Raw genomic sequence first — 12,510 nt, 5'->3', positions numbered from 1 at the left:
AGAAAATGAGTGGATGATATTATTGCGACATAATAAGTGGACGGACGAAATAGCACATTGTGTGCTTGCTCTGAGTTCGCCCACGTCCACTCTTTTTTTTTTTTCTCCTTTGCCCGGAAGTAATGGAAAATTAATTTTTATTAGAAACATAGAAAATTATGTGCCCATAATAGAATCCAAAACTAGCCATATATAGCATGACCCTATTTGGATTACACAAAATATATCTGCATCACGATAAAATATAAATCATTCTATGGAATTCTTAATTTGTGTTTTCCATTTAGTCGTTGTTTTAAAATATTATATAATAAAATCCATTTCCAAAGGTGAATATATATATATATATATATATATATAGTTGGAAGATAAAAATTGGTACAAACCAAAATATTTTGTCTCATTTTTGCAAATTTAATATGAAATAAACTATTTTTTAATTTTTTGACAAATATTTGGTCCCTTGCGGGTGAAATTCAAATAACTAAAAAAGTGCGTAATTACAAATTGAGAATACTGAAAAAATCATATATATTCAAATAAATTGATTGATTTATAAAGAGGATCATCTTAAATAATTTTACAAATATCCCATTAAAATCTAAATTATCCAAAAATCCAAATAAATGTATACTTTTATAAAAATATCAAAAATTATAATATTTCTTATTTCATATCTAATTTACTATATATAGCTATCATCATCATCATAACTTTTTTAATTAAAATTAAAATAGATCAATTAATAAATACAATAGTCGTTTACATATATTTTTGTGATAGATGAGATTTACTGTGGTAAGCGAATTTTTTATCAAATAAAAACATTTTTGTTTTTAAATATTCTTTTTTAGATGTTTTGGGCATGGTTTTTAAATGCATGCAATTTGCAAAATGGGCCTTACGAATCATATAAGCCCGTTTATGAAAGCTGATGTCAGCATCTCTTTCTCCTCCTTCGGGAGTCGTTTCGATCTTTTTGGAGAAGAAGATAATGGATGGCTTCGGCTATGGCGGTTTCTCTGGATCATCGTATCTGTACTGCTCCCCTTCTTCTAATCCCACTTTGATTCCGTCTTCATCTGTTCCACCGTTCACGATGAGCCACTCTGTTGAATCCTATGGTCCGCCCGAAGAATTGTCTGGTCCGATGAACTTTTATGGTTATTCTCATCGATCGCCGGCAGATTGACCGTATAACTCTGACTTTTTTGGAGTAGTTAAGTCTCAGGCGTCTTCGTCTTCGTTTTACGCCGGCAATACACGACCAGGTATATGTCTCTGAATTGCCTTTTGCAGCAGTTTTGGGGTTTCAAGAGCTCGGAGACAGTACCGTATAAACTCTACATATGGTTAAGCTTCAGGAGGTATGCCAATTTCTTGTTTAACCCAGCTTTTCTTAAGCATGATTCAGAACTATATGCGAAAGAATTCAATGCTGATAAAATCGTAACCTGGCAGTTTCAGGAACAAATTCCAATCCAATAGAATTTGCTTGCCCAGTTAATTTTGCTGATTGTTAGGGAATTGCAAACAAACACTTCACATGAATGCCTGCTACATTGTTTGTGTTGCTATTGCTATTATCAAATTCATGAAGCTTTGTTTTGTTCTCCCCTTGTTTGGGTTCACATTTTGAAGAATGAAATGAATTGGGTCCATTTTCATGGGGTTTGCTTTTACTTTGTACCTTTTGCTAAAGATTGGGATTTTGTTCATCACCGAGCTTATGGATACCCCCTTCACAGGTGCCCAAGGTAGTAGGCACTGCAGATGTTCAGGGCCACTATGACCAGCCTTACTATGGTGGCTATGCTTTTACAGAGATGGCCCAGGCAAGTTGATCGCGCAGGGTTCTTTTGCACGGTAACAAAATTCGCTTTCTTTGCTGAATTTTAACTTTGCAGGACATGAAGAGCATACTTGCGTCCAACTTCCCTGATGACAAAGAAGCTCGACCACAAGCTGTCCTGTTCAAGAGTCTCTGGCTTGAAGCTGAAGCTGCTTTATATTCTACAACTTGCATGGCTCATTTTTACCGGATCAGAAACGAGATCGACGATCACAAATTGCTCAATAAAGGTTGAAACTTTCAACTAAAAGTTCCTTGTTTGATTAGTATGTGAATGGAGGGATTGAACATGGAAACTAGTGTAGCGGTAATGCACAAGCTGCTGTTGCCGTGCTCGGTCGTCACTGCTGTATCCGTCTATTCTGTTTTAGCCGTCAAATTGAAGGTTAGCAAAGTATGGAGCAACCATAAGCATTTTTCGTCATTTAGACCTAATCTTGCAATTGCTTGCTTGCACATCTATATTGTTTCATCCTGCACATAAAATTTTGGTTCTCGTTAAAACCTCGAAATATTTTAACCCATCTTTTACTTCTTTTTTCAGAAAATTCGGCAAATGCATCTTCGTCGTGGCAAGAGCGTTCTTTTAACCTCCAGAAATCGATTCCCATCACAAAAAATCCAGGGCCACATACAACCAAATCAGTTGTAGATGAGAACAGTGTCATAACAATGAATTGTGTAACAGGAAGCTCAGGACATAACACAGATTCTGCGGGTGCAAAACTCAAGCCTGATGCAAATTATGGAAAGGTTCCGAGTGCCATACCCGAGGATGCCCTTATCTCCAACACAAACAGCTATGCAGATGATGTTACAGACAGATTTCAGATTCTGAAACGTGGGGAAGCTAAGCACGAGAATAGATTGGATTCACATTCGAATTCAGATTCAGACAAGGCTGTTCGTTCAACTAACAGACGGAGACCAGAAGAGCGGCCAAATGTTACGGACACCACTTTATTCGTACGTAACATTCGTTCCTTGCTCATGCATGCATATACTATATTCCATTTTACCGTACAACGACAATGGCTTATAAGAATTACCGAACATTAATTGTTTCCAATACATTATGTAATGCGGTGTATAGATACGAGGAACGAAACATGTCGGGGCTAATGTCATAATTTTATGTGTTCTTGAAGAGGTTGAGGCAATGTTCTTGGTCCAAGTTTCGACTCCAAAACTTTTTGTAGTACTCAGCGTACGTGAAGTCCCTGTAGACAGCCCCAGTTTCGTCCTCCCGCAAGGGCTCGGCTGGGCTGATGACTGCGCTGTCGGAAGGACACAAGAACGAGGCTACCGATATTCTCGGCTTCTCCGAGTTTGTGACAGCTCTGTGCCAAACGCTTTTGTATATCCCATTGCTCAATGCCTGTCAAAATACTCAATCATATTAAAGAACATAGTTTTTTTTTCCTATGGTTCATGTTGAACTATTGAAAATTATGAAGCGTTTACGTAATTAAATTATGAGATTTGCTGAAAACATTCCAATTAGAAAACTTTCTAACAACCACTGTCACGTAGAGATAGAAACGAATTGTATACCTGGAGTTGGTCTCCGATATTGATGACAAAGGCGTCAGGGCACGGTTTTACGGCGAACCACTTATCCTCGATGAGGATCTGGAGGCCCGGGACGGCTGCGTCTTGGAGGAGAACGGTGAGGGCGTTAGGGTCGGTGTGAGCGGGAAGGCCGTACGTTAGGTCGGGCTCGGGGCAAGGAGGGTAGTAGTTCACGGCCATGTGCTGGCCTTGCTCTCCAAGTACATTCTTGACGTACTCTTTCTCTAGTCCCAAGCTCTCTGATATCATTTCCTCTATCCTAAACCCAAGTTCTCTCACTTCTGTGCAATATTTACTTACAATTTCCCTGGTTTAATAAGAACAAAAAAAATATGTGAATATAGTGTGTATATATATCAGTATGATGAGTTACGATGTATTTCGTTTTTTTTTATATATATGTAAAACTCATGCGCTATTTCCTTGCATATAAAATGAAAAATAAAAGGGGAAAATCATTTTGAACTGACAAAACATATCTTTTAAATTAGCAAACCCCTAAAAAAGAACGGTGTAATTTTATGAAATGTACCAAAAACGAAAAAACGTTTTGCAAAGTGGTATTTTTTTGTCTTTTTGCAAAATACTTTTTAAGGTTAAATTCTCAAAAATAATTCTAACTTTATTGTTTATTATCCAAAATAGCTTAATTTCCCTAAAAAAAAAACATTCATTTCCCTTCTATTCACCGTTCCTTCTTCCCCACCTCCCACACATTTCTCCATTTGTTTTTCTCTAATTTTTTCGTTTTCGGTACATTTCAACAAATTTTATCTCTATTTATTTTCACTTTTACCTTTTTAAATTCTTTCATCTTAATAGAAGGTATTTAGCATTAAATAGATATACTTTCAAGATTCCGACGGTATTTGTTTTGTTAGAGATGATGATGATGATGGTCGTGAGATTCTGACGCCATTGACTTCATTAGCGGTTAAGGATGACTCGGGTCAGATACCCGATGTCTTCGGGTTATCTGAATCCGAATCCGAATCCGAAAATCACCGTGACATAATATCCGGACTCATACCCTACCCGTTTCACTTGGATACCCAAAAATCGGGTCTCCATATAATTTTTGGATACCACGTCCTAAATTTGTATATAAAATTTTCATAAAAATTTATAAACATAATTATAAATATACTATTTTTTTTATATAGAGGATAAGTAGATATGACTGCACACATGAGGTAGAGGGAAAATGGAGAGAGAGAGAGAGGGGACTGAAAAAATAGAGGATAAGTAAGGAGCAGAGGAGAGAGAATCAGAGAATGGCTTGTAAAGAGGGAGCGGCGACGTAAATAAATGTGAGATAACCCTAGATTTTTACCTTAATCTCATTAAAATTTAGGGACATAATTATAAATTTACTATTTTTGGTACATATGGATAATACAAGAACCCAAACTCTGATACCCGAACTCGAACTCGAATTCGAATTCATATTTCGGGTTTTTCTAATGTCTAAATCCGATCTTCTCTTATTAAATAGTTGGGTATTCGAATTTCCATACCGACCCACGAATCGGATTGGATATCCGAATTTCGCATACTTTTCCCGATAAATGGAGATAATATAATAAATTTTGAAAAAACTTTACCAAAAAAAATTGAATAAAAATTGTTCTTTCAAATTATTTCTAAAAATAAATGTATTATCTGTGAGGGGTATGTTATATTTTGCTGTTACTCAGTAAGACTTTCTACTCGGTCAAATTATAAATAGATCGATATTTAAAATTAAACAAAATAATAAATTATAATTTATATGGCAAAAAGTCAAAGAAATTATATATAAATATAATATTGAATTATAATAAAAGTGCCATGAACTCACGAAGCTTACGTCCACGCGGTTTCGCTAGCGACATTTCACCCCCTTAATCAAGGCGTATCCATATACACTTTATATAATTTATGTATATCATATATTAATCTAATATACAAATCGCGTTCACTTTCTGACTTTTGGACATTTTATTTCACTGTAAGATTATTATATTTGTCTCTTGTCACGTAGCAATAGAATGTACCATCAAGCATTGAATAATTTCAATCATAATTATGGAAATATGTTTGGAACAAAAAAAAAAGAATGTCTAATCCAATAAAAATATCTTTGTAGTCTTTTTTTTTTTGGGTAAAAGTTATCAATATTTTATCATTTAACTTTTTATTTTTTTAAAATTGTAAAAACTAATATAAAAGAAGATTAAGTACATGTGAATAAAAGAAGACAAATATAAGATACATGATTTATTTATGGAAAAAAATTATATAATTTATTAAACTGTACATTTTTTCACATAAATGACACATATAAGATTACATTAGATTTTTTACTAATATAATTGTAATTGTGTTATGTATATGGATGAACGGTTAGACTAAATGGATGATTAGATGGGCAAAGGATACTGAACTTTATTGAATAATTTTAAAATAAAAAGGATATATATATATGGAATATGTAAATTTATAAATAAAAAAAACTACCAAAAAATATCAACGATACAGATTTTACTATGCATATAATAGATAGAATATTCTATATCCAACAAAACTTTATCCATATTTATTTTAATAAAAGAAAAATTCTGTCGCTACTCTGTGATTTCTAAACTAAGTTTTTCCAAATATTTAAATTAAAAAAAATTATATACCATATAATCATCATAACAAATTTTTATACCCATAAAATTTTATTTTTATTTATGTATTTAAGAGAAATTATATATACATATATTTCTCGATTATGCATTTTCGTATAATTTTATAAAATATTATGGGTTAGAATTGAAAAGTTTTATTTTTGGTGAAATGTAAACTTCATATATATGTGTTATAAGGTTCGTATACATCACGGCAAGATAGCCAGAAGAGAAAAGATTCCATGTTGGAACAGCTATAAAACAAAATTGCAAATAACAAGTTTTACAAAAGAGATGAAATATTGTTGAAAAGCTCTTTTGCTATATCCACTATTTTTTTTTAAGGAATTTCATTTCTCCGGTTAAAAAATTAATCTCTCCGGAAATAAAAAATTAGACAAATGTTTTTCTGGATCAAATCCCTCTCTTAACGAGAGTTTTTTCAAATACCCCATTGGGCCATTCACAATCTGTGCGTGAAGAATAGAGTCTATATGTATATTATATGTATTTTATTGAGAAAATTATATATTTATTGGATATTGTCAGTAGCCGACCGTACCGATAGGAAACAGAATATCACATCAAAATGCGTTGGACGATTGAGTTATGATCTCGAGGTTTCTGTCGTAAATTTCCCGATCCTGTGGTTTTGCCACGAGAGTCGGCTTGTCTTTTTGTTCAATGACCATAATCTCTCTTCCCCTTATCTTTTTCTATTTGCAATAATTGCAATTTTTTTCTATACTAATGAAAAATAAAATCATGAAATGCCCCCATAAATTTATATTTGTTTAATCATAAAAATAATTTTGCCCCCATTATTATATATGTCTAGATCCGTCACTGTCACTTTTTCATGTGTGTATTATTGTGTTTGTAAGGATAAATGATGAATTTAGATATAATTATTTCACAACACTATAATTTTAGGAATACGATATAATTATTATATACTATAAAACAAAAACTTAATTTACTTGGATTTTCCCTATGAACGTGAAAAGGGTGATTCGAGCAATTTATTGTAGCAACGAGGACCAAAGTTCAACCTTTTCAATTCATAGTATTCATGCCAAATTAATTGCAATTAAATTAATTTTATTATTGTATACGATCAACCATGCATATCCACTGTATATAAGTTGTAGGTTGATAAAAATATCGAATAAAAATAAATCGAATTTAATTTAGTTTTGATAATAATTGGATTTTTCTAATTGAATTTTAAAAATAAAATAGGAACAATTGCATATTTGGACTAATTCTCACGCAAGATGCAAATAAATGAATATATGATCAATAATGACGCGTTTCAGGATGTATTTTGTTCGTGTCGGGGATTCATGTGTTTAAAGATTATATATTTTGTGTATGTATATATTATACGTAATGTCAATATAATTATACACGTATATATAAATGTGTATATATGTGTGTAATTATAATGTATACATGTCTGCCAGGTTTTGTTAATTAATGATCGATGCATGTGATCACATGGAGAGATTTCAAATAATAATAATAATATTAATAATAATAAAGCACATTTTTTAACCAGGGGGGACCACCAAATGATTTATCCCGGAACCCAAGAAAACAAGACAGTGGACTTTGACTCTTTTAAGTCATTCGACAAAACATACCCTACTGTCCCATATTTTTTCATAAATTCCATAAAAAAAAAATTAATTTGTTTTGAGAAATATGAAAAAGAAAATTTCAAAAATTGCTAAAAGTGATAAAAATGACGTAATGTGCTGACGCGGATGACGACCATATGGATTATCGCATCTGAGAGTTACGGGGATTAAAAGTTAACGTTGATGAACATTCGAAATGATAACGTTTGATAAGTTAAGAATTTTTAATGAAACGTTATTCAAGTTAAGGAATTTATTTATTAAACGAAAAAAAAAATGAGGAATTAGTTAGTTTTACTTACAATTTTACATAATTTTGAGAAAATTTATGGATTTTAACTTTTTAAACACATAATTTTCTAATTTTTAAAAAATCCACTAAATCTTTTTTCTGCAACAAACATTAAACTTTTTAAGTTTTACCAAAAAACATTTAACTTTTTTCTACCATTATAAAATAAAAACACGTCAGATTTTTTTTTTTTACAATAGCAGATAATTCATATATTTTTTGAACCACTTAAAAAATTTAATGTTTTTTGATAATCACGGAAAAATTTATATTTTTTGGATACCTCACTTAAAAAATTTAATATTTATTTGAAAAAAAGTTTAATATCCTTTTTGTCAAAATTGAAAAATTCATTATTTTTTTTATATTTTTCCATATATATATATATATATATATATTATTGTTCTGGAAATTTTGTTGAGGAGGGACCATTGAAGAAGTGAACAACATAGTTGTGTCTAGAAATAAATAGGCATCGATTTCTATAATTGGCTCTAACTCATAAAATTTCCTGTTGCAAGTTCTCACACCTCATGTAGCTTTTATTTTATTTTATTATTTTATGCACTCGGAGATTATTTATTTTAATTCGATAAATATTGAATATAATTATCTAATAGCGTCAATATCTGTCAGGAGTACTATCAAATCCGATACATCAGCGATATATTACGTAACCTGTCATGTAATCTTTTTTTTTTTAACACGTGATAATATATACGTACGTAGGTTAAATTTAAATGATTCCAAGTGATAATTATAACAAAAAATAAATCCAAGCCAATTGATATATATATATATATATATATATATATGTATGTATGTATGTATATAAAGGGAGAACTTACTTGAAAGAAGGAGGGGTGGAAGGCCATTGATGGGCGTAGCTGTGGAGAGGGTAACAATGGAGTCTGAGATAATCTCTCCAGTTGTGAACCTCTTCTTTCTTGACGTTGAAGCTCGTCGACAACCTCGTCGTCCTTGTCGGGTCCTCTGAGTATAGCTTCATCTTCTCCTCCACGGGCAAACTGAAAAACTCGTTCGCCACTTCAAGCATCTTCTCTACGGCTTCCTTGGAAACCCCGTGATTTATGACCTAATTAATTAATCGTTCATATATGTTTATTTGTTAGACGAATAATATATATAGCTAACCAAAATAAACATATATATATATATATATAGGTGAAAAAGAAGTGGTGAATACGTACCTGGAAAAATCCGAATCGAATGCAAGCTCGGTGGATTTTGTGGACGATTCGAGATCGATCGGAGCAAGAGAGATCGATGAGAGGGAAATCTTGAAGGTCAGAGACCTCGGAGAGATGTGGCCTGTCGGAAGCAGGCCGGACGTATTTTTCCGGCAAGGTCGATAGCCGGAGACCGGTGGATAGAAGCCTCGCCGCCATCTTATCCAGAAGAAGAAGAAGAAGAAGAAGAAGAAGCCTTTGAGTATGCAAGTGTGTGGGAGTGCATGCTTGTCCGTATATATATACGCAAACTATGTATTATATATATTTACTTAATAAAATTATAGTTAGATCAATCAAGCTTATGAGTCTGTTTTTGTTTTGTCATTTCTGTAATTATTTGAGTGAAAAAATATTTAAAATTCCACACACATACATACCCAAACACACGCACATATGTATATTGCAGTTATTGGTAATTTTTTTAATCTTTTGATTAGTTAAATTATATCATTGTCGTCCCACCTATTCACGGGTTGTCGTAAATGGAGGTTATACAATTTTAAATTTTACATCGAATATTATTAGGAATTTCAATTTAACAAACATTTTTTTTGGGATCAATTAGCAACCTCTATTCACGCGGTTAAATAAATTTAAAAACTATCAGTCAATTGAGCATAAAAAAAATCAACTCAATTCTCTATTATAGTTCGAATTTTATAAGATTTGGATTTTATTAAAAGTATTCATTTTCTAAAATTATATTTATTTATCAAAATCAACATCATTTTAATCTCAAGTTTATATATCGTCTTCGTCCCAAATTAATTCATTTATATTAAATTAATTTTGATTTTTAAAACATATATCTAATCGACTTTTAAAGCGAATTGAATATATTATTGGGTTCAATTTTAAATATTCAAATGGAACTACAGAGTTTATATAATTAATTTTCATTAATAAGCATATTCATAACATATTATGTGGAATCATCTAGGCCGTTGGATTTCGTATGTTGGCCATCGGATTCGTGACAGTTGTCATGCCTAACCTAATGGCAACAAGGCTTGTGGCATTGCTCACCACCACTACCAAACGATATACTTAGATACCTGCAAACACGCTCTTTTAAATATTTGATTATATAAATTGAAGATGTAACGATTACTTTAATTATGGCCGTTTATTTTGAAAAAGTTGTATCTTAAATGTAAATAATTGTAACTTCGTCTTCTAACCTTGTCGCCGCCACGTAGATCTAGGTGTGATAATTTTATCCGTATTATATTTCAAAATTTCTATATTTTTCTAATTTATTAAACCAATATAAGTATTATATATAGATTTTACCTTGTCACCGCTCTTTGTTTACGTTATTGTTTTTTTTTTTTTTTGATTTTCATTTACGTTATTGTTTTGAATATTATTTAATGAGAAAACAAATGTGCCGGTGAATTTTATAAAAAACATGTATATAAGTATTATATATAGATTTTAAAAGACTATTTTATATCGTCTGCTTTGCTTGAGGCAATAAATCAAAGGACAACAATGTACGAAATTCAAATTAAAATTTATTTATTTTAACTTAACATAGTTTGAACATTTTCAGAATTTCTTACGTATAAATTAAAATTATTAAAAACATACATTGATGTATAGGCGTTGAGATGTTAACGTCACCATTACGTCATATTTGTGACATCATGCGTGACTGGGAATCTATGGTTTGTATGATATCATCTATATGCTGATCCCCTTCAGAATTTTATAACCCACAAGTCGGATATTCGCAGAATTTTTCCGTCAATTTTACGTCATATATTTTATCACCGAAATATAATGTTTTAAATCAAATAGTGTGTAACAACCAAAGAGATCCCCTTTGTCAAAGTCTTGTGGCGGAGCTAAGGAGACTCCGGCATGACTTGGGAATCGGAAAAGGAGATGCACGATCATTATCCCCATATGTTTGGTACATAACTTTCAACTTAATTTTTATTCGAATTCGAGGACGAATTCACTTTAAAGGGGTAGGTTGTAACAACCCAATTTTAAAAAAAAAAAAAAAATAGCCCGTCCGGTCCAGAGAGTCCGGACCGGATGGACCAGACTGTCGGCAGCGATTTTCGTCCGGATCCGATCTGAAAACGACCGGTACGCACCATCCTTCGACCCAAACCCGATTTTCTCGACCTTAGAGACCGTAGAACGCGATTTTTTCGTCCTGGGTCCGGATTTCTACCGAAAATTCGATTAATTCGAGCTCTATTTAGCCATCTTCTTCCTCTTCATTCTTCCTCAACTTCAGAACTGAATTCTCTCTCAAATCCGAGAAATTCACGTCCTTCTTTGCTTCCACAGACCAAGTGCACACTACAAAAAAAACCTCAAATTCCAACCGGCAAATTTGTTGGAAATGACCGAAAATCCGTTGGAATTCAACTTTTCCAACGGATTTCCAACGGATATATCTGTTGGAATATCGTCGTTAGAAATCGGTGTCCGTTGGAATTCCGTGGCAAATTCCAAACGGAATTCCAACGCCCTCATCCGTTGGAATATTTCAACGGATTTCCAACGGTTTTTCCGTGGTATATTTGCAACGGAATTCCAACGGATTTGTTCGTCGGGATATATCAACGGAAATTCCAACGGACATCCGTGGCTATTTTCCGACGGGACCGTTAGAATATCCGTTAGAAATTTTCCAACGGATTTACAACGGTATTTGCCACGGATATCCGTTAGAATATCCGTTGGAAACGCCGTCGAAATGTTACAACGGTATTTACAACGGAAGTCCGTTGGAATTTACAATTATTTCCAACGGTAGTCCGTTGGAATATCCGTTGGAAAACACAAAAAAATAAATAAAAAAATAAAATAAATATTTAAAAATAAAATAAATAAAATATTTATTTTATTTTTAAATATTTATTTATACCGTTGTAAATCCGTTGGAAAATTTCTAACGGATATTCTAACGGTCCCGTCGGAAAATAGCCACGGATGTCCGTTGGAATTTCCGTTGATATATCCCGACGAACAAATCCGTTGGAATTCCGTTGCAAATATACCACGGAAAAACCGTTGGAAATCCGTTGAAATATTCCAACGGATGAGTGCGTTGGAATTCCGTTTGGAATTTGCCACAGAATTCCAACGGACACCGATTTCTAACGACGAAATTCCAACGGATATATCCGTTGGAAATCCGTTGGAAAAGTTGAATTCCAACGGATTTTCGACCCTTTCCAACGGATTTGCCGGTTGGAATTTGAGGTTTTTTTTGTAGTGT

At 32.7% G+C, this 12,510-nt stretch overlaps 2 protein-coding genes across 2 annotated transcripts; one reads left to right on the top strand and one right to left on the bottom strand.

The window, feature by feature from the left end:
- Positions 1-958: 958 nt before the first annotated feature.
- LOC104803312 lies at positions 959-2,934 on the top strand. Its single transcript, XM_010527233.1, has 4 exons — positions 959-1,367; positions 1,749-1,835; positions 1,908-2,082; positions 2,397-2,934. The coding sequence occupies exons 1-4, from the start codon at positions 1,350-1,352 to the stop codon at positions 2,909-2,911; spliced, it is 795 nt and encodes a 264-aa protein (XP_010525535.1). The 5' UTR covers positions 959-1,349; the 3' UTR covers positions 2,912-2,934.
- On the bottom strand, positions 2,778-9,566 carry LOC104803313 (protein DOWNY MILDEW RESISTANCE 6-like). The gene is made up of 4 exons (XM_010527235.2): positions 9,225-9,566; positions 8,862-9,109; positions 3,407-3,731; positions 2,778-3,230 (listed from the first exon to the last, which is right to left on the bottom strand). The coding sequence occupies exons 1-4, from the start codon at positions 9,420-9,422 to the stop codon at positions 2,985-2,987; spliced, it is 1,017 nt and encodes a 338-aa protein (XP_010525537.1). The 5' UTR covers positions 9,423-9,566; the 3' UTR covers positions 2,778-2,984.
- Positions 9,567-12,510: the final 2,944 nt, after the last annotated feature.

The sequence above is a fragment of the Tarenaya hassleriana genome, unplaced genomic scaffold, assembly GCF_000463585.1.
Source record: "Tarenaya hassleriana unplaced genomic scaffold, ASM46358v1 Cleome83, whole genome shotgun sequence".
Classification (NCBI taxonomy): domain Eukaryota; kingdom Viridiplantae; phylum Streptophyta; class Magnoliopsida; order Brassicales; family Cleomaceae; genus Tarenaya; species Tarenaya hassleriana.
Note: the sequence above shows the minus strand (reverse complement) of the source record. Positions and strands in the feature narration are given on the sequence as shown.